General features: G+C 37.9%; 1 protein-coding gene across 4 annotated transcripts in view; it reads left to right on the top strand.

Moving 5' to 3' along the window:
- Positions 1–26,139, top strand: part of PDE5A (phosphodiesterase 5A) — a 147,268-nt gene that overhangs the window by 24,240 nt on the left and 96,889 nt on the right. For all 4 annotated transcript variants that reach the window (XM_024119197.2, XM_024119199.3, XM_028492240.2 and 1 more), the window contains exon 3: positions 13,106–13,195. In XM_024119197.2, coding sequence (XP_023974965.1) covers positions 13,106–13,195 — 90 coding nt within the window. The remainder of the gene's footprint in view (positions 1–13,105; positions 13,196–26,139) is intronic.

Below are 26,139 nucleotides of genomic sequence, written 5' to 3'. Positions count from 1 at the left end.
CCGCTTTTCAATGACACTATAGTCCCAAGTACAGTAGGACCATAAATACGCTTCAGCTTTGCTGAGAAAGCCTTCATTTGTCTGCATGGTCCTAAATTTCTCCAGCCCTGAGGATTTCTTCATTTATATACAATTTATTTAATCTGTTTACCATCTTTAGAGTTTTGATGGTATAATTTTTGTCTTGCAGTTAGTAATAATTTAATTCTTGTACTGCCATCTGAAATAGGCCCAGTGTCCTTGATTTGCAGTGACCCCAGGGTGAAGCCTCTTAGCCTGTGGATTTCTCATGTTGCTGCTTCACCCTTGACACCCTTGATCTGTGTTTATAGAGGCCTTGCAGAAGTTATTCCTGTCCCAGGAATTTCATTAGAAGTTGTGGGATTGATCTGTGACATAATTTACATTGGTATTAACAGTGGAAGTCAGTTGGCTAGTGGCTAATTCATTACTCAGCCCATTCATAGCTTGAATAGTCAAAATACTGTCTCATAGCCTTTTGTGAAAATAATCAGAATATCAAAGTATATTCTATGTTTTCTGAGTCCTACTTCTTTAAATATGTGTCTGTAAAAATGACACATTTCTTTAGCTTATGTGACCATAGAACACTTAAAAGTTATAGTGTTGCAGTAGAAAACCAAGAAGTGGCCATGAAATAAGAGTAGTGCGCAGATTGAAACTAAGAGTAAAAAAAAATAGTCTCCTAGATAGATTAATTGTAAGAAATGGTCAACATTTGATTCACTTTTTAAAACTTTGTAACAGAATGATATAGACTTGGGGATTCAACTGTTTTACTACTAATAAAATAACACATTCATATTTTAAAATATAAGACAAGATCGACAACTTAGACCAGTGAGTCTCAATTAGATCACAGATACCAGTGATGTTCAGTCACACATCATCTCCTCCTTCACTAGCCCATCATTCATGCAACTTTCTTGAATATGGCAGAGCATTTCGTAATAATAAAATATTAACACATAATAATCAGAGCAACTGTATAAATGTGTTGGCATCATCCTCATATATAAAAACTAGATATCATCCAGTATCTAGATTGGATTGTGTATTAGTCAGTGTTCTTCAGAGAAACAGAACCAGTTGGATAAATAGAGATAAATAAGAAGTGATTTACTGTAGGAATTAGCCACTTAGATATGGAGGCCTAGAAGTTCCACAGTCTGCCTGCCATCTGCAAGCTGGAGAATCAGGAAAGTTGATGGTGTAATTCAGAGTCTGAAGGCCTAAGAATTAGGGGGGCCAATGGTATAACACTGGTCTGTGTCTGAGGCCAAAAGCTTTACAACCAGGAGCTCTGAGGGACAGCAGGAGGGCAAGAGAAGATGGATGTCTTAGAGAGCAAATTTGTCCTTCCTCTGCCTTTTTTGTTCTATTCAGGTACTCAAGGGATTGGATGATGCCCACTGGCATTGATGAAGGTCTTCTTTACTCATTCTCCTGATTCAGATGTTCATCTCTTCTGGACACATCCTCACAGGCACACCTGGAAGTAATGTTTTATCAGCTATTTGGGCATCCCTTAGCCTAGTCAAGTTGACACATAAAATTAACCATCACAGATTGCCTGAACCCCTGGTTCCATGTCTTATGGAAGCCTTAAGACTCCGCAAGATTTCCTATGTCAAAGGATTTCTATTGTCTAAACAACCCTCTTTTTCCTAAGTCAACTGGAGTGCAAAACTTGGGCTCTTCTCCTGTTTCCATGGGACAGCCTCTCCATGGATACTATGATTTCTAGGGAGAAAACTTGGAGGATCTTAGGGAAGGGTCACATTGTCACTCATGTGGCCTTCACCGTGGAGCTGCTACTCCTCCCACTCCCACTTCATTCCTTCCTTTTCAGTCCTTTTCCAGGTAAATAAATCTTCATCTCTCATCCTGCAGGTCTCACTTACTGCTCAAGTGAATTTCTGGTGAATAAAATTATTTCCAAAATGAATTTCAGAGGAAAGAGATAACAATAGCAACTGTTCTAATTTTGATAAATTCTTTAGTTTTGATAAATTATTAAATTTGATAATTTTGTCATGGTGTAATTGTGCCCCAGGGAACACAGTTTGGGAACTGCTATATCTTTGTTCAGTGTTCTAATAATCTCTAGGTCTTCCACTTTGTGGAAGAAAACCAGCGCATATAATTTGGCAAGTCTACTGTGTTATTTGCTTTTTGTTTCCTGTTATTTTTATTTTTATACCATTTCAAGCTTAAAGAAAAGTTGCAAGACCAGCATCAGAAACTTGTGTGTACCCTTTACCCAGATTCTCCAATTGTATATATTTTGCCCCATTTGCTTTATTATTTTCTTTTCCTATATATAATACATATAAGTAATATATGCATATTATTTTTTTCTGAACCATTTGGAGACATTTTTACTAAATATTTCAGTGTATAGTTTATAACAAGAATGTTCTCTTACACAATTGTGATACATTTATCAAAATCTGGAAATTTTATGATACAGTACTATTATCAAACATTCCGTAGTCAAATTTGGTCACTTGTTCCATGAATGTCCTTTATAGTTATTTTTTTCACTCTGATCAAGGCTGTAATTCAGGATTACATAGTGCACATACTTGTCCTATCTCTTTGGTCTCCATTAAATCTGGAATAGCTTCTCAGTGTTTCTTTATCTTTCTTTACATGTAGTTTGGAAGAATACAGGCCAGTTATCTTGTAGAATGTTTTTCTTGAATTGATTCAAGTCAGGCACTTTTGGCAGGAATGTGACAGATGTTGATCTTGAGACCTAGCTTGGTTTTACAAACAGCAATCAATTCTTTACTTCTCGTACACCAGCTGGGGTGTCGTACAATCCAGCTCAATTCTGACACTAGCTCCTGGAGTTAGTGCAGACCCCACAGGTTAAGGACTCAGTCCCACAATGCTGTCCCCACTTCAGATACCAGCCCTGAATAGGATACCCAGGCTAGCCACACTTATGTCTGGCTAACTACAAATTCCGGGGTTCCCTGCTCAGGTTTAATAATGTCCTAAAATGACTCAGAACTCAGGAAAACCCTAAAGCACTACTTAAAATTACAGTTTTATTATAGAGGATGCAATTCAGAAATAGCCAAATAGAAGAGGTGCATAGGGCAAGGAGCAAGCGGGGGGCGGGGGGACACACAAAACTTCCATGCCCTCTCGGCAGGGGCCGGGGAAAGGGGAGGTGCACCACCATCCCAGCACACAGTTATCTCCACCAACCCAAAAGTTCCCTCAGATCTGATGGCATGATTGATTAAATCATTGGCCACCGGTGATTGGACTCAAGCTTCAGCCCCCTCTCTCCTATCCAGAAGTCAGTGGTGGGGCTGAAAGTTCTAATCCTCTAATCTCTTGATTGGTTTTCCTGGCAGCCAGCCCCCATCCTGAAGCTATTTGAGGCCTCCCTCCCCCCGACCCGTGAGTCTTCTCATTAGTATGAACTCAGGTATGGTTGTAAGGGGCTTGTTATGAATATAAAAAGAATCTCCTATCACTCAGGAAATTCCAAGGGTTTGAGGAGCTCTATGCTAGACCAATATATTTTTTATTATACCACAGACCTTCTTAGCATACGTTACCAGGTAGCATATGATGTTACTTTACCCCAGTATTGATGATATTAAATTTGATAACTTGGTTAAAGCGGTATCCACTAGGTTTTTCCACTATAAAGTTATAATTTTTCCATTGTAATTAAGTATCTTAAAAGGAGATATTTTGATATTGTGTAGATATCCTATTCCTCATCAGTACCTTTATCAGTTTTGTCATCCACTGATTTTCCAACTTCATAATACCTTCTATATATATTAGTTGGCATTCCAGTGTAAAGAAGAGCTTTGCCTTCTTCATTCATTATTCATTTCTATCATTATGGACTCATGGATTTTTATTTTGTTTAATGAGTTATGCTCTATTACTATCTTTATTTTTCCAAATTCTCAGATTATATCAGATTTACTGGCTCCTATGTCTTTTTGATATGTCCCCATCACTCTTGGCATTTTCTTGCTTTCTAGGGGAGCTGAAAGTTTTAACTGCTTAACAAGATGTTCCAAACTCATCTTTTACTTTCCCTGCCCTAGCCCTATGATCATTCTTTTTCCCAAGGAGCCCTGGTTCCTTTCAGTGGAGGGGATGGTATTTAGAAACCAGGATCTAGGCAGTAGGTGTGCTCACTGCTACTAGTTTATCAGCAGACAGAGCTAGAAAAAAATATATACACAGACACACATACACTTATATTTTATTTATTCCTATATCTAACTACTCACTATATGATAAACAATGAATTCTTACCTCCAGCTTCAATCTAACACCTCAAGGTATATTTTTTCTTCCTCTTTTCTTAATATATATAATATAATATTATATATATTATATATGTAATATATATATATGTTCTTTCTCAGATTCTTTTCTCTTATAGGTTATTAGAAAATATTGAATATAGTTCCCTGTGCTATATAGTAGATCCTTACTGCTTATCTATTTTATATATAATACTGTGTATATGTTAATCCCAAATTCCTAATTTGTCCCTCCAAATAGACCCACAGACACAGAAAACAAACTTATACTTACCTGTATATTTTAAATTGTCAGCGAAAACACATTATTTTGACATCAGAAGAAACGCAATAGGAAAAAAAGGTTAAAGAGACCAGTTTAAGGCAATATATATTTTTATTTTTTCAAATTTAAAAAAAATTTTTGGCTGTGTTGGGTCTTCGTTTCTGTGCGAGGGCTTTCTCTAGTTGCAGCGAGCGGGGGCCACTCTTTATCGCGGTGCGCGGGCCTCTCACTGTCGCGGCATTCATAGCTTGAATAGTCAAAATACTGTCTCATAGCCTTTTGTGAAAATAATCAGAATATCAAAGTATATTCTATGTTTTCTGAGTCCTACTTCTTTAAATATGTGTCTGTAAAAATGACACATTTCTTTAGCTTATGTGACCATAGAACACTTAAAAGTTATAGTGTTGCAGTAGAAAACCAAGAAGTGGCCATGAAATAAGAGTAGTGCGCAGATTGAAACTAAGAGTAAAAAAAAATAGTCTCCTAGATAGATTAATTGTAAGAAATGGTCAACATTTGATTCACTTTTTAAAACTTTGTAACAGAATGATATAGACTTGGGGATTCAACTGTTTTACTACTAATAAAATAACACATTCATATTTTAAAATATAAGACAAGATCGACAACTTAGACCAGTGAGTCTCAATTAGATCACAGATACCAGTGATGTTCAGTCACACATCATCTCCTCCTTCACTAGCCCATCATTCATGCAACTTTCTTGAATATGGCAGAGCATTTCGTAATAATAAAATATTAACACATAATAATCAGAGCAACTGTATAAATGTGTTGGCATCATCCTCATATATAAAAACTAGATATCATCCAGTATCTAGATTGGATTGTGTATTAGTCAGTGTTCTTCAGAGAAACAGAACCAGTTGGATAAATAGAGATAAATAAGAAGTGATTTACTGTAGGAATTAGCCACTTAGATATGGAGGCCTAGAAGTTCCACAGTCTGCCTGCCATCTGCAAGCTGGAGAATCAGGAAAGTTGATGGTGTAATTCAGAGTCTGAAGGCCTAAGAATTAGGGGGGCCAATGGTATAACACTGGTCTGTGTCTGAGGCCAAAAGCTTTACAACCAGGAGCTCTGAGGGACAGCAGGAGGGCAAGAGAAGATGGATGTCTTAGAGAGCAAATTTGTCCTTCCTCTGCCTTTTTTGTTCTATTCAGGTACTCAAGGGATTGGATGATGCCCACTGGCATTGATGAAGGTCTTCTTTACTCATTCTCCTGATTCAAATGTTCATCTCTTCTGGACACATCCTCACAGGCACACCTGGAAGTAATGTTTTATCAGCTATTTGGGCATCCCTTAGCCTAGTCAAGTTGACACATAAAATTAACCATCACAGATTGCCTGAACCCCTGGTTCCATGTCTTATGGAAGCCTTAAGACTCCGCAAGATTTCCTATGTCAAAGGATTTCTATTGTCTAAACAACCCTCTTTTTCCTAAGTCAACTGGAGTGCAAAACTTGGGCTCTTCTCCTGTTTCCATGGGACAGCCTCTCCATGGATACTATGATTTCTAGGGAGAAAACTTGGAGGATCTTAGGGAAGGGTCACATTGTCACTCATGTGGCCTTCACCGTGGAGCTGCTACTCCTCCCACTCCCACTTCATTCCTTCCTTTTCAGTCCTTTTCCAGGTAAATAAATCTTCATCTCTCATCCTGCAGGTCTCACTTACTGCTCAAGTGAATTTCTGGTGAATAAAATTATTTCCAAAATGAATTTCAGAGGAAAGAGATAACAATAGCAACTGTTCTAATTTTGATAAATTCTTTAGTTTTGATAAATTATTAAATTTGATAATTTTGTCATGGTGTAATTGTGCCCCAGGGAACACAGTTTGGGAACTGCTATATCTTTGTTCAGTGTTCTAATAATCTCTAGGTCTTCCACTTTGTGGAAGAAAACCAGCGCATATAATTTGGCAAGTCTACTGTGTTATTTGCTTTTTGTTTCCTGTTATTTTTATTTTTATACCATTTCAAGCTTAAAGAAAAGTTGCAAGACCAGCATCAGAAACTTGTGTGTACCCTTTACCCAGATTCTCCAATTGTATATATTTTGCCCCATTTGCTTTATTATTTTCTTTTCCTATATATAATACATATAAGTAATATATGCATATTATTTTTTTCTGAACCATTTGGAGACATTTTTACTAAATATTTCAGTGTATAGTTTATAACAAGAATGTTCTCTTACACAATTGTGATACATTTATCAAAATCTGGAAATTTTATGATACAGTACTATTATCAAACATTCCGTAGTCAAATTTGGTCACTTGTTCCATGAATGTCCTTTATAGTTATTTTTTTCACTCTGATCAAGGCTGTAATTCAGGATTACATAGTGCACATACTTGTCCTATCTCTTTGGTCTCCATTAAATCTGGAATAGCTTCTCAGTGTTTCTTTATCTTTCTTTACATGTAGTTTGGAAGAATACAGGCCAGTTATCTTGTAGAATGTTTTTCTTGAATTGATTCAAGTCAGGCACTTTTGGCAGGAATGTGACAGATGTTGATCTTGAGACCTAGCTTGGTTTTACAAACAGCAATCAATTCTTTACTTCTCGTACACCAGCTGGGGTGTCGTACAATCCAGCTCAATTCTGACACTAGCTCCTGGAGTTAGTGCAGACCCCACAGGTTAAGGACTCAGTCCCACAATGCTGTCCCCACTTCAGATACCAGCCCTGAATAGGATACCCAGGCTAGCCACACTTATGTCTGGCTAACTACAAATTCCGGGGTTCCCTGCTCAGGTTTAATAATGTCCTAAAATGACTCAGAACTCAGGAAAACCCTAAAGCACTACTTAAAATTACAGTTTTATTATAGAGGATGCAATTCAGAAATAGCCAAATAGAAGAGGTGCATAGGGCAAGGAGCAAGCGGGGGGCGGGGGGACACACAAAACTTCCATGCCCTCTCGGCAGGGGCCGGGGAAAGGGGAGGTGCACCACCATCCCAGCACACAGTTATCTCCACCAACCCAAAAGTTCCCTCAGATCTGATGGCATGATTGATTAAATCATTGGCCACCGGTGATTGGACTCAAGCTTCAGCCCCCTCTCTCCTATCCAGAAGTCAGTGGTGGGGCTGAAAGTTCTAATCCTCTAATCTCTTGATTGGTTTTCCTGGCAGCCAGCCCCCATCCTGAAGCTATTTGAGGCCTCCCTCCCCCCGACCCGTGAGTCTTCTCATTAGTATGAACTCAGGTATGGTTGTAAGGGGCTTGTTATGAATATAAAAAGAATCTCCTATCACTCAGGAAATTCCAAGGGTTTGAGGAGCTCTATGCTAGACCAATATATTTTTTATTATACCACAGACCTTCTTAGCATACGTTACCAGGTAGCATATGATGTTACTTTACCCCAGTATTGATGATATTAAATTTGATAACTTGGTTAAAGCGGTATCCACTAGGTTTTTCCACTATAAAGTTATAATTTTTCCATTGTAATTAAGTATCTTAAAAGGAGATATTTTGATATTGTGTAGATATCCTATTCCTCATCAGTACCTTTATCAGTTTTGTCATCCACTGATTTTCCAACTTCATAATACCTTCTATATATATTAGTTGGCATTCCAGTGTAAAGAAGAGCTTTGCCTTCTTTATTCATTCATTATTCATTTCTATCATTATGGACTCATGGATTTTTATTTTGTTTAATGAGTTATGCTCTATTACTATCTTTATTTTTCCAAATTCTCAGATTATATCAGATTTACTGGCTCCTATGTCTTTTTGATATGTCCCCATCACTCTTGGCATTTTCTTGCTTTCTAGGGGAGCTGAAAGTTTTAACTGCTTAACAAGATGTTCCAAACTCATCTTTTACTTTCCCTGCCCTAGCCCTATGATCATTCTTTTTCCCAAGGAGCCCTGGTTCCTTTCAGTGGAGGGGATGGTATTTAGAAACCAGGATCTAGGCAGTAGGTGTGCTCACTGCTACTAGTTTATCAGCAGACAGAGCTAGAAAAAAATATATACACAGACACACATACACTTATATTTTATTTATTCCTATATCTAACTACTCACTATATGATAAACAATGAATTCTTACCTCCAGCTTCAATCTAACACCTCAAGGTATATTTTTTCTTCCTCTTTTCTTAATATATATAATATAATATTATATATATTATATATGTAATATATATATATGTTCTTTCTCAGATTCTTTTCTCTTATAGGTTATTAGAAAATATTGAATATAGTTCCCTGTGCTACACAGCAGGTCCTTGTTGATTATCTATTTTATATGTAGTAATGTATATATGTTAATCCCAAACTCCTAATTTATTACCCTCCCCTTTCCATAAGTTTGTTTTCTATGTCTGAGGGACTGTTTCTGTCTTGTAAATAAGTTCACTTATGTCTTTTTTTGTCTTTTTTATATTCCACACATGAGTGATATCATATAATATTTGTCTTTCTATGTCTGGCTTACTTCACCTAGTATGGTAATCTCTAGGTCCATCTGTGTTGCTGCAGATGCCATTATTTCATTCTTTTTTATGGTTGAGTGATATTCCATAACACACACACACACACACACACACACACACACACACACACACACATACATATACCAAATATCCGACAAAAGAGGCAAGAATATACAATGGATAAAAGACAGTCTCTTCAATAAGTGGTGCTGGGAAAACTGGACAGCCACATGTAAAAGAATGAAATTAGAACATTCTCTAAGACCATACACAAAAATAAACTCAAAATGGATTAAAGACCTAAATGTAGGACCGGATACTATAAAACTCCTAGAGGAAAACATAGGCAGTACACTTGCTGACATAAATCATAGCAATATCTTTGTGGATTCATTTCCTTATTCTTCATATATTTGTGCATGTGCTCAAGCCATGTTCCAAGCTCTTTACTCCTTTCTGTAGAATCTCTTATCTTTCTCTTCAAGCTGAAGAACTCTCATTAACATTTCTTTAGTACTGGTCTGGTGGTGACGAATTCTCTGATTTCGTTTATCTGAAAATGGCTTTATTTTGCTTGTAATCTTGAAAGATATTTTCACTGTCTAGACGATTCTCAGTTAATAGTAGTTTTCTTTCAACGCTTAAGAAGTTCTCTCACTTTTTTCTGGTTTTCATTTTTCTTATGAGACGTCAGCTTGGCTTCATTTTTCACCTTATATGTTTCATAGTATATATCATTTTCACACTGTGTATATATTTAAGGTTTTCACTAACTTTGGGAAATTTTTGGTCATGTGTTTAAATATTTTTTCTGCTCCATTCTCTTCTCTTTGGACTCCAGTTGTATATGTGTTAGACTATTTGATGTTGTCCCACAGAACATTGAGGCTCTGTTAACTTTTTATAGGGTTTTTTTTTGTCCTCTCAGTCCTTTTGATTGGATACTTTCTGTCGATCTGTCTTCAGATTCACTGACCCTTCCATTGTTTCCAATCTGCTGTTAAATCCATCAGTGAACTCTTCGTTTTAGACTTTGTACTTTTCAATTCTAGAATTTCCATTTGGCTTTTTAAAAATACTTTTTCTTTCTGCAGAGATTTCCATCTGTTTATTATTACCATATTTTCTCTTCAGTCCTTAAATACATTTATAATAGCTGCTTCGAGGTTCCTGTTTGTTAATTCCAACATCTGAATCATCTTGGGGTCATTTTCTATTGACTGCTTTTTTTCTTCACTGTGGGTTTCAATTTCCTGTTTCTTCACATGCGTTGTGACTTTTTTTTTTTTATTGTATGCTGGACATTGTGAATGTTTTGTTGCAGGGCATTTGGATTATATCAACTTCCTTTAAAACAGAGCTGACCTTTGTTCTTGTAGACAGTGGAGTTACTGGAGGATCCTTTCGGTCCTGTCACGTTTGGTATTATTATTTGTTAGGATGGATCTACTTTAGTTTTAAATTTAGTCTTAGGGAATGCTGCTCAGGTCCTTACCACCAAGGAGTGGCCTTTCTGTGTCTCAACTGAATGCCTGAGGTGCCTAGTGAGATATCTCCTCTGGTGGGTAGAACCCCAGTGTCTTCAAACATTTTTAGAATTGGTTATCACCATTCACTTTCAGCCTTCAACAGGAAATCTTTGCTAGGTCTCTTAGAGTCTTGCCAAATACATGCCTGTGAAGTGACTAGCCACTCAGTCTTCTGCCACTCCTTCTTTACACCCCTAACCCCACCCAAAGCACAGCCTCTCTTATCAGGTACTTTGCCTTGCACATACCAGCCACTTTAGAAGCCCTGAATTCAGTTCTATTTGGAACTGTTACTCTACTTGGGTACCACCTGCCTGCCCCCAGGAGGAACCGGATTATTGCAAGACAATCATGTGTATTTCCTTCTTCACTGTGTGTAGTTTAGTTATTGCATGTATTTGGTCTAATCTTGTATTTTTCAGCAAGGGGGCAAGTCTGGTACTAGTTGTTTTAGTATGGGAGATGGATATCTAAGCTGTGTGTTTTTTTTACACTGTCATGTTCTTATAAACAGTGAAAGAAATAATCACAATAATAATGAAATAATAGTGCTCCATTTTTCTTTCAATGTTTACTGGACCTAGAGGGGTTAGAAGTTCTCTATGTGTTTATAGCCCCTGCACTGGGTACATTGTTAAAGGAAAAATTCTTTGAGATGCCAAAATTCACTTGAAGTGATTTTGAAGCATACATTACTCCTACCTCCTTCAATGAAGAATGAAATCCAGGGCTGCTGTTTATTTTAAACTTCCAGTATGCACAAAAAAATTCCATGCAAGTGCTACTAATTTCAGACTCTTGCTTTGATTAGATAGTTGGGTTTAATCCTCTTTTTTATAAATTGGTCTTGTAATTCAGATATTCATTAACAAAATAATTGCTGAGGATGCATTTCTATACATATTTTGATTATTAGCTTGTAGAATAATTCACTATATAAATTCATAATTTTTAACTTCTTTTAATTTGTCCGTATCAGTAGCCTGTCTGCTTTCTTTAGATGCCTTGCAATATAGTATGCTATTTAAGAACTGTTTTTTGGAAACATTGAGCCAAGGTTTTCTCTGTCTTTCAGTATAACTTTGAGCATGTTTGCAGAAAAATTAAAAATGCAGTAGTGTATATTTATAATATAAAATATTTATATTGATTTTCTACCATTTTATAACTTTTCTTTTGAAATTGCCTTTAATGCCATGTTTGGTCCCTCATGGGGAAAATTGGCCTCATTTCTGACCCTAGTTGATGGAATCTAGTGTAATCATTTACTTCATTCACAGCTTTGGCTTTGCGTACTTTAGACTATTTAAAAAAAAAAAAGAAATGACCTTCAAAGATGAGGATTTCTCCAGTGTGACTATTCCATATTTTCTGAAGGGAATTCCAAAAGCAGAGTTTTTAGAACAATAATGCTATTATTAGGTTGAGCATGTAAGTTCCCAAGGCTGTTGCTTTGAAGGGAACAGTATTCATTCAGATGTTTATGTTCTGGTATGTTTGCTTCCCTTCTAATTGTATCTCATATACTGGTCTCTGTCCATTTCCTTGAGTATGTTTTTCCTCCTACCTATCAGATTTGCTTTAAACTATAGTAAGCTAAAAGTGATCATGTTGGATAACTATGATATCATTTGTTAATGAATTCCTTCATATGTTTAACAAATGTTTTTGAGTTCCTGTGCTAATCTTGGGAATACAGTGTGGTGAACCAAAAAAAGCCCCTCATAGAATTTACAGCCTACCTTTGATCTTCTCAATCTGGTTTAAGGGAAAATAGCCTGTGTCTTTCTTTCTTTAAGCCACATTTAGAACTTTTACACCTTTCAGCGGTCCTTTGTGATTATGGGATGTGGGAAGATGTGCTTTGTAAAAGGGGAAAGAGATTCAAAAGATTGAGGAATTGTTTATAGTCTGATGAAGCCCATGCAGTTTTATTAATATACAAAAAGAAAGAAAATATAAGATTTTTAATTCTTATGAAACACCTGAGATAGAAATACAGAATACTGGGGAAATATATATATATACAGTCATTACAAGGGAAGTTAAGTCAGTATTGAAAAGGTCATTTTGGAGGTGGTGAGTTTTATAGGAAAAGTTTCAGACCAAAGATGCTTTTCCTTTTCAGAAGAATCAGTACGATGGGAATAGGCAAATTGTATTACAGAGGAGGAGAGTTGCCACTTTTTCCTGAGTTTAAGTGAGGCTATCTAAATTGGTTAATATTTTGAATTTCCTTTATTTCTTAACATTTGTTTACATCTGTATTTTTTTCATAAATACTAGCTGCTAAAAAACCCTTAAATTTATCTTTGTCAAAGATGATATGTACTTGTATGATTTGATGCCTTTTACAATAATAAAATTGTCATTCAGAGCAACAAGGTGAGTCGATGATTAGATTTCTCTAATCCTATAAAACAGAAAAATCAAATCAGTCTTTGAACAGGTCAGTCACTAAATTGAATTTCTTCTTCCTAACTAGGATCCTCGGTTCAATGCAGAAGTTGACCAAATTACCGGCTACAAGACACAAAGTATTCTTTGTATGCCAATTAAGAATCACAGGGAAGAGGTAAGCCAATTTTCCATTTTATTCTAAAAGGTCATTTAGAAACATTTTTCTTTTTGAAAAAAATTTTTCACTTTGCACACTTATGAAATAATGCTGTAGTGACAAGTTAACTATAAAGTGCCTAAATGTTCTGCATGATGTTTTTTATTTAGACTTTAGTAATAGGGTTGACTCCTGATACTTTACTTTGACTTAGAAATAAATTTTACACATGTCATTTCTTTTTTTTAAATAAATTTATGTATTTATTTATGGCTGCATTGGGTCTTAGTTGCTGTGCACGGGGTTTCTCTAGTTGCGTTGAATGGGGTCTACTCTTCGTTGCGGTGCACAGGCTTCTCAATGAGGTAGCTTCTCTTGTTGCGGAGCACGGGCTCTAGGCTCGCGGGCTTCAGTAGTTGTGGCACACGGGCTCAGTAGTTGTGGCTTGTGGGCTCTAGAGCACAGGCTCAGTAGTTGTGGCACATGGGCTTAGTTGCTCCATGGCGTGTGGGATCTTCCCGGACTAGGGTTCAAACCCGTGTCCCCTGCATTGGCAGGCAGATTCTTAACCACTGCGCCACCAGGGAAGTCCCTAGACATGTCATTTCTTTACCCCTCTTTCCTGAGGACCTTACTGAATCCTAAGATGTATAATTGTGGTTGTGATCAATTTATTTCATGTTATATTTTACACATCTGAATAATGCTTATTTCATAAATGCTTATCTAATTGCAGTGGTAATCAGCTGATTTTTTTGTTTGGATTCAAAATGAGGTTTTGAAAAAATAGAAATTGTATATAACACTAAGCAAAATATATTGTGAAATTGTAACAAGCAAATGAAAATAGGTTGGTTTATGTTTCACCTAACTAGAAGGTTTGGATTCTGTAAGCACTGAATTCTCTCTTCATTTTACATTTATTTGAGGAAAAAAATAGTTAATCATCATTTAAACTGAATGGTTCAATTGAGTGTCCTCAGCCCTGTCTACACATTACAATCGACTGTGAGACTCTAAACTATTACCAATTAAATTAGAATCTCTAAGGGCAGGGTCTAGATACAGATACATTTTTAAAGATCCCCAAATAATTCTAAAATGTAACCAGGGTTGAAAATCATTTTCCTAAGTGAAAACAAATAGATTGAAAGAGCCCGTATTTGTGGTTCTTAACCTTGGCTGCATATTAGAATCACCTGGGGGGCATTTAGAAATTCTAATGCCCAGGTTTCACCTTAAATCAGAATCTCTGGGGTTGGGACCTAGGCATCAGTATTTCTTAAAGCTCCCAGGTGGTCATCATGTGCTGCTAAGGTTGAGAACCACTGCCAGGGATACAAGAAACACTTTGCTGGTTCTACTTGATTTATATTCAGATTCTGACATCTTTCCTTTCCCTCCTCCATCCAGTCCTTTACCAAGTCCCATCGATTTTTTTTTTTTTTTCTGTTAGTGTTTCTCATTTTGATCTCTTTCTTTTCATTCCTGCCTGTACCATAATTCAGATCTTGAAGTAATGCCTGAACTTTTAAAATATTCTTGTAAGGGGTTTCTGTACTTTAAGTCAATTTCCCTTTAATCCACCCTGCATATGCCCTTGGGAATTTTCCTAAAACACGGTTTTCTAAATCAGTGCTTCTAAAACAATCATGTGCATATGAATCTTAAAATGCAGATTCTGAATTCAGTAGGTCTAGGTGAGGCCTGAGTGAGATTCTTTTCCAACAAGGAACAAGTTGTTGCTGATGTCCCGGGTCTACAGATAATTTGATGAGCAAGATCCTAAATCAGTCACTTATCAGTAGTCTAAGGTAAGTTCTCAGTGCCTTAGAGTTGCTACATGGTTTTTTAAGAGGGTAGTTACAGCCACAGTTACTAAAAATTCCTGCAGCTACAACATGCATATGAGATTAAATAATTAATTAGCTAATTAATTGTGAATGAATAAATAAAATTGTAAAGGCCATGCATGGACCAGTGGTGTTCTTAAGCAGATTGCCAGATAAAGCAAATAAAAAGCATGTCTTATGCAATATTGGGGACATAGTTATCCTAAAAAATTATTTGTTGTTCATCTAAAATTAAATTTGACTGGACATCCTATATTTTATCTGGCTGCCCTAGTTATAAACCAAGGATTATGATTGTGTGCACTTAAAAAGATGATGTTCAGCTTTTAATTTGTAAGTATGTTTTAAAACCATGGCCTGAAAAACAACTTTGTACTGGCTGAGAGATTCAGCTTGAATCATGTTCCGGTTAAATATCTCTTTTTAAATTGCGTGAACAGTGGGGATTGGGGGAAACCCATGAGAATGTGCAACAGAATCACCAGTGTGAAGCAGGTGAGGCTGTCCTTCTGTAAGAGAGCATCCTCTGGATACACGCGTTTCTGTCTTTATGACTACCAGCGAGGATGCTTTAAACTAAAACAACAATAACAAAAATCCCCACTGTATTGAGGTATAAATTACGGACCATAAAATTCACCCATTTTTAGTGTATAATTTGATGAGTTTTTGACAAATGCGTTACAGTCATATAACCACCGCTATAATCAAGATACAGAACATTTCTGTCCCCTCAGATATTTCCCTGTACCCCTTGTAGTTGATCTCCTCCTCCTCCCTCAACCCCCAGCCCCTGAGAATCACTGATCTGTTTTCTGTCACTATTGTTTTGCCTTTTCTAGAGTGTCATATAAATCATATAAGTGGACTCACACAGTATGTAGTCTTGTGTGTCCGGCTTCTTTCACTCAGCATAATGCTTGTGAGAGTCATCCATGTTATTGCGTGTCAGTAGTGTGTTCCTTTTTATTGCTGAGTGATTATGCCATGGTATGGTTGTGCCACAATTTGATTATCCATTCATCTGTTGATAGACATTTGAGTTGTTTCCAGTTTTTGTCTGTTAGAAGAAAAGCCACTGTTTGCATACAGGTCTTTTTGTAGACATGTTTTCATTTCTCTTTGGTAAATATATAGGAGAAGAATTTCCGGGTCATATGGTGGGTGTATGTTTAATTTTATAAGAAACTTCCAGGCTCCTTTCCAAAGTGGCTGTACCATATTGCTTTTTTACCAGCAATGTGTGAGAGTTGGCAGTTGCTTCACATCCGAGGCAACACATGGTATTGTCAATTAAAAAAAAAATCTTAGCCATTAAATTTGATTGCATGAATGAATAACCCCACTCTCGGTCAGGGGTCGTCTGCTTACTTACAGACCTGATTAAAGTGGGTTCAGCTGCAGGTCCCCAGATTGTGATTGTCCAGAGCTCTCCTTAAGATTTCTGCTGGGTTCCTCAGCATCCTCAGGGCTATCTTCCTCCATGCTCCCTCATCCTCTCCTGCTGTCTCTGTTTCACCCTATGATGACTTGATATGAAGGCTGAGCTCTTCGCTGGTTTCCACAAAAGTTTTTTCACATGAAGCATTTCATGAGATAAACAACCTTCAGTAACTTCACTGAAGTCTTAGTAACTTTACTGATGGGAAGGTTTCCAAACAGCTTTTTAAACATCTTGCTGACCCTCCCTATTCTCTGTCCTCTCCCCCTTGTTCCCTCTCCTCCCACGCCCACCCTGCCTGGTTTGAAATTATTTCCTGTGAGAATTATTTCTTCAGAAAAAAAGGAATGAAGAGAAACAGTCAGAAAAACAGGCATACTCTCAGCGTGGCTGTTGAAGTATAAAAAGTACTTTGGCTGACCGAGAACCAAGGCCCCTAAGAAGATGCCATATACGACTTCCAGAATTATCCTTAAATTTATAGCTACGTAAACAAACTCAGGGCAATGTCTGCTGTTTTGTACACGTAAGAGAAAGTACTCTTTCTCCCACGAAGCTTTTGAAATCAAAATGGAGAGTCACAGTAAGGCTTTTGGGAGTAATTGTTAAGATTGCTTGCTCTGGGCTTGAATCCCTCATCATAACCAAGATGGAGCTGGTTAATCCCTTTGATCCTCAGTTTCCTCATCTGCAAAATGAGGGTTATAAAAGGACCTGCCTCACAGGGTTGTTGTAAAGGTTAAATGTGTTTGCGCATACAAAGGGATTACCATGTTTTCTGGCACACTGGGAGTGATCAATAAATGTCAGCTGTTATTTTTTAAAGGAGACATAGAACTAACTGAACGCGTGTGAGAAACAGGAATGATAAAGTTGTATGCAGAGGTCATCAGCCACCTAATAACCAAACAGCTGGGATCAAATGACAAGCAGCACGGTCCCTGACTTAACTGGTCTGTTACCCTCTAACAGACTTTAAGCGTAAAAGAAAAATACTTTTCATTGTTTTTCCTGATTAATGAGGCAAAGTAAATTTGGTTTCTTCTCTTTGTATTAGTCCAGTTGTATTGAGTAAGCCAACACTGATTCCAACTAATTACCAAGAAACCTAAGAAGAAAATGTCATTACTGACTGTTTATAAAACGTCTTGGTACCTTTTAGTGACCCCAGTTACTTAAGGTACCAACTCTGGAGAGCTGCTTGAAGGGAGCAGTCGAATATTGAACACTAAAGTCTGAACTACAACATAGTCCAGAAAATTCAGGAAGATTTTTAAAGTTCAGTAAAATGTGTAATCACTTCATCCGCCTCTCGTGAAGTATCTCAACTAATTAAAATTTTTCAGGAGTTCTTTTCATTAGTGTTATAATCATAAGTGTAATAGTGCAATGCCTTTTTAGAAGTCAGGATCATAGACATTCCTAAAACTTCTGTGACAGAATTTTTTTTTTTTTTAAATCACAGAGGATAAGTTTTTGCAATTTTCCTCTCTCCGTACTCCCTTCTAAGACAATGGTGTTAACGGCAAAGTGTGTGTGTGTGGGGCGGGGGGAGTGGGGACCAAAGAAGCTAGAGGAAGCTGAAATAATTTATTTTGGAAAGGTCAGAGAGCTACTGGCTAGAGAAGATGAATGAAGACAAAAAGGAAAGGGGTCCGGGGAGAGAAGAGAGCCAGCCCAGGCTCTGTAACAGAATGGCTTGAGGGACGACAGAGTAGGACTTTGGAAATAACTGCCTATCCTGTGGAAACTATTCTAAGGACTTGACATATATTAATTCATTTAATCCTCATAACAACCATAAGAGGTAGTCATTATTTTATTCCCACTTAACAGATGATGAAACTGAGACACAGGACATTTAGGGAACTTGGCCAAAGTCACATAACTAAAAACTGGCAAAGCTGAGATTCAAACCCAGGCAAGAGGGTTTCTTAAAATTCTGCCGTGGATGATGACTGCACTCTCCTTTCTTCCCCCTCAGTGTTTTCTTGAGCCGCTGCAGTAAACATTTAGGTTACTGTTGATTTGGGGATGGGAGGTGCACTGATGTGAGATGTGGCTCCATGTAGAAGCAGGGCTTGAAGGTGGAGGCAAGGAGAGCTGGCTCTATTCTGATGGCTCTTCAAAGTTCAGTGCTGAAACCACCCTGCAGATGGACTCTTTAAAATGAGAGAGAGTGGTGGAGGGGAGAAAGAAGGGCAGGGAGCAGGGGCGGGGGAGAGAAAGAGAGGTCAGAGTCACATCCTCTATAATAATGTCTTAAGAGGAATCCATCCAGTAACGGAGAAGAAATTTTTACCAGGGATAAAAGAGTTACAGGAGCATGTTTGATGTTAATCTGGGCCAGTGTGCTCTGTGATATGCACAGGAAGCATCATGAAAAAAATTTGCAGCAAGTGTGTGAATTTTTAGAGCTGCTGTTAAATTTCTTTCAGGCTTAACATTGGATTTTTCAGACCTGGGCACTTGGATCAGTTTTTTATTTTTGTCACATGCATTAGTTATTTCTATAACCAGATGGTTCTCCAATGTTTAGTAAAGAAGTGCAAGGAAACTCAACTCTTTCTCTCTAGCTCAGATGACCTATTTCTGAAATACTGCCCTCTCTTGAAGTATTGCTTGTTATGACATGGTGGAGATGAGTGCTTTTTTTTTTTTTAATTTATAGCGGTTGCACCAATGAGGTAGAAGCCAGGACACTGTGAAATAATGCAAGTTCTGTGAAAATTTCATATTGATCTGAGGTAGAGATTATATCCAGTAATGTCAGGCTAGGCTGATACCTGTTTTCTCTTGGTTGAATGTCAACTCCAGTTATTAAGTAAAAATCTAATTTGGAATCAGAGCTCTTATCCTTCTCTGTTTTTATCATTTTGATTTTATTTAATCATATTTGATGATATAATTCTTTGATGCAAATACAGCAGTTGTAATAAAAGATTTATGATAAGTTTTTTACAGTGTAAGAAAGGAGCATTTTATCTAAATATCCAATTGTTTATATCTTCTTTTAAAAGAACAGTGAAAAACTTCAAAAAGTATCAGCGAATTTTATGAAATTTTTATGAAATAAATATAATACTTTGATGAATCAAAGAGATTTAATGCCTGCCAAAAATCATAAAGTAAAGCATTAATGGACTCAAATGTGTAATTCCAACTGCATTATATAAAGGTAAATGTTTTCTAGAATTTAAGCTTCATAACTTTATCTGCTCATCCCCCCCTAAGTTAAAAATATTCTCATTCCCCCTCCCCCAAATTATCTTGTTTTGAAAGTGATTGTTGAATCACTGCAATATGTAGAGTCCTGGTCTAGGCAGTGAGGATATTAAAAAAATGAAGCAAGGAAGATACTTAGAAACTTTTTTTCAATTTCAATAAGAGGGAGATCTTATATACCAAAAAGCAAATATCAATACAAGGTAACAAAACAAATGTTAAATGAGTTAAATATTCAGCACCCAAGTTCAAAGGAAAGTCTGTGGATTTCAAGAACTGGAGGAATCACAGAGGAAGAACGAAAGCTGTGGTTTCATACAGCAGATCCCTGCTGTGTTTATCCCACAGGCTTAAGAGAGGAAGCTTGAACATGCTTTCTGAGAGAGGGTGGAGACAGGGTAGATGCTTGCCTATGATATTCTGCTCACACTACTGACTAGGGATTTTCTTAAACTTGTCATGTAAGCTTGGAACAGATGAAGAACATTACAGCTTTATACATAATCCTACAATTCCAAGTCAGACTAGATGAAAATATAGCTATAAGAATAAGCAGAGTTTAATTGCAGACTGTCAGTTGATCTAGATCTATTTTAGTCTTAAAGAATTGGCTAGTTACGTGTTTTTTGAAAACTTATAAATTGTCCATTGCATTTATTCCCCTGTGATATTTTCTTGTAGCTTTGTTTTAGCAACAAAACAAAAATACTCCGAAAAGTTTCCGTCGGTTCTGGACTTGATATGGTGATAGTGAAGATCTTTTCTTTTTCTTTTTCCACATTACCCTTTAAATAATAAACAAGTGTATTTTACAAAGAAGATGGTAACCGCTTTCCTAAGGAAAAAAAAAATTTCTCAAGAGCATCAGATGAAAAACATAATGCTAGTAGGTTCAATCCCTGAGGTTACACTACTGATCCAGGAGAAGAAGAAAGAGTGAATAAAAGCTTGAGACTGAAGATTAAGTTAATGATAGGCTATATTTACCCAAATCTTATTTTGAATGCACAGAAAATTTGGTTCAGACTGAATGCTATGATTTATTCAATATGGGGTTTATCTTCATTGGTAGTTTTAGAATAACCGTTCCAGCACTTGTTGGAATGCATTGCATTTTTAATTTGATAGAACATTTATAAGTTTAATTTTGAGAATTTTTATATAGATCCTGAATTATGACTAGTAGAGGTCTGGAACCAGTTGCAGATAAGCATAAATAATTTCTTTGTATAATATCTGACCAAGAACCACATAATTAGACCTGGGGATGGATTTTGATTATTAAATAATTTTCATGCATTCTTAAAGAGTTAAGGTGGTTGTCAGTGAAATTGCTGCTGCTCTCTCTCTCTCTCTCTCTCTCTCTCTCTCTCTATATATATATATATATATATATATGCAAACATCTATATTCATCTAAGAGCCAAGATTATATAGGTAAAGTGCTTTATAAACTATGTACTTTGTATTCCTTCTTATTAAATCCTCATCTAAAAGTTCCTACTTGTTTCTCTTCTACCATAGAATGGAAATTAATATTCTAGGCAGAATTTAAATAAAAGTATAAATTTTATCTTATAAAATTTTTGAATCATATTTTTCTTTTTTGTTTTGTATCACTTGGTAGCAGTGATAAAAATGAAAATGACCTGGATTTAGAATTCCAGATCCATTTGATTATTACAGATTATTTGATGATCGTAAGTATATTAGTGATCTCTGGCAGCATAACAAATTACCCTAAGCTTAGTGATTCTGAACAACCGCCTTCATTATCTCAGTTTCCGTGGTTCAGAAATGCCAGAGCGGCCCAGCTGGCTGTGTGCTTCTGGCCCAGGTTCCCTGCCTGTGGCCGCACTCAGGAGGCAGCAGGGGCACCTGACTCACGCTCGAGCGTGCACTACTCAGAGGGCTCACTTGCGTGGCTTTTGGCAGGAGGCCTCAGTTCCCAGCCAAGCGGGCCTCTCCACAAGTCACTCCGTGTACTCAGCACGTGGCAGAGTGAGCAAGGAGGAAGCGGCACTGCCTTGTATGACCAAGTCCCCAGACCTGTTCACCTTCGCCTTACGGTAACCGTCCATCAGAAGCCAGACATCAGGTCCAGCCCAAACTCGGGGAGGGCAATTAGGCTCCACCTCTTGAAGAGAAGAGTATCAAAGAACGTGTGGAGATGTTGTGAAACCACCAAAAGTACTTTGTGCATTTTGAGGCTTTAGTCTCTTTCCTTAAAAAACTGTTCAGATGATAAATGAGGAACTCTGCTTGTTAATTAAAATAATATCTTAAACGACAAGGGCCTACTGTATAGCACAGGAAACTATATTCAGTATCTTCTAATAACCTATAATGGAAAGAATCTGAAAAAGAATAGTGTTTGTGTGTGTGTGTGTGTGTGTGTGTGTATAAACTGAGTCACTTTGCTGTACACCTGAAACATTATACATCAGCCATACTTCAATTAAAAAAATCTTAAAAATTAGTGCTTCTCAACCTTTCATATACTAAAAATAATATGAACTACCAGAGGTAACACAGACTAGGTTTAAATAAGGTGGCAAGTTAGGGTGTGTGCTCTGTCAGATTGGCTTGAATCAAAGGGAAAAGAGGAAATAGAATTAAAAGAGGAGGGCTGAGGAGAAGAAGAGGAAGATGCTTGCTGTTTGAGCTGAGGCAAAGCGTCAGGTATTAAAAGTCTTCTAAAATGTTATGTCACAAAGGCAGGTCTTCATGAGATCACTGTTTGTGTGTAGCTTAGGTACTTTGCTTCTTAATGCCCATGGAAGATGCTCACTGGTGCATCCTTATGATTTCTCTGCACCATTGTTTTCTGCCTCCCTCATGGATCAAGATTGGAAGGAACCTGTCTAGTAAATACCTTGGCACTGGAGGCAAGGCTGTGCAGCCAAGCCAAGGCAAGATCACGAAGTGTCCTCAAACTGCCATGCAAAGGAGGTGCTGGATTTTCTTTTTTTTTTTTTAAGCCAAGAAACATTTGCTGTCATTTAAAGATCTGTGTGGCCATAGCGTTAAGGGTGAAGAGTTTTCTTTGTTTAATCTCTAACCAGAGCCGTATAATTTGACACTTGATAGATTTTGATTTCCATATTTGTTCATACATGGAGAAAGTCCTGGGTCTGGAAGCAGGGAAGTTGGTAAGGAGGCTTTTGCGTAATCCAGACTAGGAGTGGATTTGTTACACTTCTGTTGAGGTGGTTGAGGGATTGATTTGATGGAGGGTTAAGTAGAAGGAAGAATCTAGAATACTTTCTAGTGGGAAGAATTGTGATATTCCCTAAAATAAAACATGCAACGGAGAGAATTGGTTTGTGGGCATCAAAACCATTAGCTCTTTTGCGGGGTGTGTTGTTTTACTGTCTGTTCCTTTCTCCTCTCTCCTCAAGTCTCAGCGCTGCATCCTCACCTCCACTTTCATCCGGTGGTCTTGCTTACTCTTTCAGTGAAAAATAAAGCTGTTACAGGAATAATTCCACAAGAGAACTTCCCCAGTCTCTTTCCCCCTGCTCTTGCATCTGAGTTTACATCCTCTGTTTCCCTTTTACATTAACCATCTGTGAAATAGCAAAGGTCAGTCTCGCACTTGTGTACCAGGTCTCATCCCATCTCATCTGCTCCAAGACACGACTCAGCAGCTCTCCCCTCTGTGACCAGAGTCACCAAAATTCCCCTCTCTACCAAACTGGTTTATCAGCATACAAACATGCTATTTCTCCCATCTTAAGAACAAAAGCCAACGCTCATTGGACTACATATCTCCTTTCAGCGATCACCGTTTCTCTGATTACCATCAGAGCTAAACTCTTTGAAAGAATTGTCCACGTTTGCCATTTCCATTTCCTCCCACTCTCCGGAGCATAACCCACCCAAGCCTTCACCCTCACCGCTCTGTGGAAACCACTCTTGGCAGGGTCGCATGGCGTCCATAGGGCAGGAGCTTATGATCATTTCTCAGAATTCACCTTACCCGGCAGGTCGGCAGCATGTGGCATGGTTGATCACTCGTTGCTCCAGGGCAGATTATCTTCACTTGCTCTCCAGGACCTCAGACTCCCCAGTGTTTTCCTCCCTTCTCTCTGACTGCCTCTCTGTCTCCTTAGCTGGTGCCCTCTCATCACAACACTGCTAAATGGCTCAGCCCTGGACCTTCACTCACTGCTTATGTGATTTTATTTACTCTCATAGTTTTAAATACCATTTGTGTGCCAACCAAACTTATATTGCAACTGTATTGTTTCTTCAGTTTAAACTCATATATTCAACTGCTTACTTGACTTCTCTACCTATATATGTCTGACGGGCGTCGTGAACTTAATATGTCTAAAACATCACTCCTAATCTTCCTTCCCACTAAACCTGCTCTATACTCATACCCACCCCACTTAATTTCTCTGTCCTCCCAGCTATTCAGGCTAAATTCCTTAAAGGCTAAAATCAGGCTAAATTCCTTCTTTCTTTCTCCCACGGTAGATATCCAGCTGATCAGGAAACATTCTTGACTTTCCCTTCTATCACTGCCCTCCACCTGTACTTCTACCACACTGGAGCTTCAGTGTGGAGCCATCAGTATGGAGCACCTGAATTATTATAGTAGCCTCCCTAACTAGTGTCCCTGCTTCAAGCCTTTAACGCCGTTCAGTCTATCCGCAACACAAATTTTAGAAAACATGCTAGATCTCATCCCTCCCCTGCTCAGAACCCTGCAGTGGATTTCCACTTCACTCTCTAAGAAAGGTCCCCCATGACCTGGCTCCCGAAGCCCGTCTGATCTCACCTATTGTCTCCCCTGCCAATCCTCTCTAGCACACTGTTGTTGTTTTCTCTCCACCCCAGGGCCTTTGCACTTGCTGTTTCCTTGTCTGAAGTTCCTTTGCCTAGTTCTCCACATGGCTCAAGTCTGTCACCTCCTTCAGGTTTTTACTCAAATGACGTCTCAGGAAGACTTTCTTCGGCATCCTTATTGACTATCTACCATTATTTCTATCCCTGCTGTTTTCTTCATGACGCTTAAGCACTTAATCACCATTCGACATACTACATATTAACTTATGGGTTCATTTCTGTTTCCTCTCCCTAGACTGTAGGCTCCATGAGAGCAAGGTGAGACAAGAATGCTTCACAGAGGGGGTGACATTTAAACTGCATCTGTGGTATGCAATAATGTCAGCTGACCTGAGAACTTCTTTTTCAAAAATGTTTCTCTGCCGTCTTGAAGCATGGAAACCAAAGTAGATTGACAAATTAAGGGATTTCAGGTAGAAATTTAATCAAGGCTATATGGTAAATAGTAGTAGGACTAGGATCTTCCTGCCGACCCTTAGAGATCAGTAATAACTATTTTGTATTGATGTTATCCTCCCCATTTTTTTTTTTAATTTTTTTTTTTTTTGCGGTACGCGGGCCTCTCACTGTTGTGGCCTCTCCCGTTGCGGAGCACAGGCTCCGGACGCGCAGGCTCAGCGGCCATGGCTCACGGGCCCAGCCGCTCGCTCCGTGGCACGAACCCGTATCCCCTGCATCGGCAGGCGGACGGACTCTCAACCACTGCGCCACCAGGGAAGATCCTCCCCATTTTAGATGAAGAAATATGGACTTCATCAAGTTAAGGAAATTTCCTAATATTCCATATCTATTAAGTAGCAGAGCTGGAATTGATACCCATGTCATCTTATTCTAAGGCTGCGTTTTTCTCACTGTGAAATAATTACCTTCTTTCATCTTTATTAACGACTGTACCTGAAAAGCTACCAACCAAGTCTTTTTACTGTTTTAGTTTTTGAAAATGCAAATTATGGACTGGAATAATAGAATGATAAAATCTAGAGTTGCCAACAATGATTCCAAATTAATTGCTTTGTATATTATCTGGCATAGCTGTGTGGAGGAGGGCATGTCTCTTTGTGCTGGTAACACCTACAGCTAGGAGTTTTGCTAGTGAGACTGGTGTCTGTCTGCATCTGAGCTTTCATATATGATTATCTTTTCAGGCTCATCTTCCATTGGGAGGAAAAAGCACTTAGAGGTAAAATGTTATAATTTTTTTACACTCAACAAATCCTTCTCTATACGAAGGATTTGTTGAGTGTAAAAAAATTATAAACACACATACATTTTTCCCCTGGATCTCTTAAGTTAAATGTTAGGAATATCTACCTTCTATGATGTGAATATCTAACTGGCTATGATGCAGTTTTAGATGGTCCAGTAGAGGCAAGAACACTGATCTGAACATTTAGTTCAACTCCCATTGAGATGGTGTTCCCTTTTTTCTTTTTTTAGATGTTGGGGGTAGGAGTTTATTAATTTATTTTTTATTTATTTTTTGGCTGTGTTGGGTCTTCGTTTCTGTGCAAGGGCTTTCTCTTTGTGTGGCAAGCGGGGGCCACTCTTCATCGTGGTGCGCGGGCCTCTCACTATCGCTGCCTCTC

This window comes from Physeter macrocephalus, chromosome 7 (assembly GCF_002837175.3).
Source record: "Physeter macrocephalus isolate SW-GA chromosome 7, ASM283717v5, whole genome shotgun sequence".
NCBI lineage: Eukaryota > Metazoa > Chordata > Mammalia > Artiodactyla > Physeteridae > Physeter > Physeter macrocephalus.
Note: the sequence above shows the minus strand (reverse complement) of the source record. Positions and strands in the feature narration are given on the sequence as shown.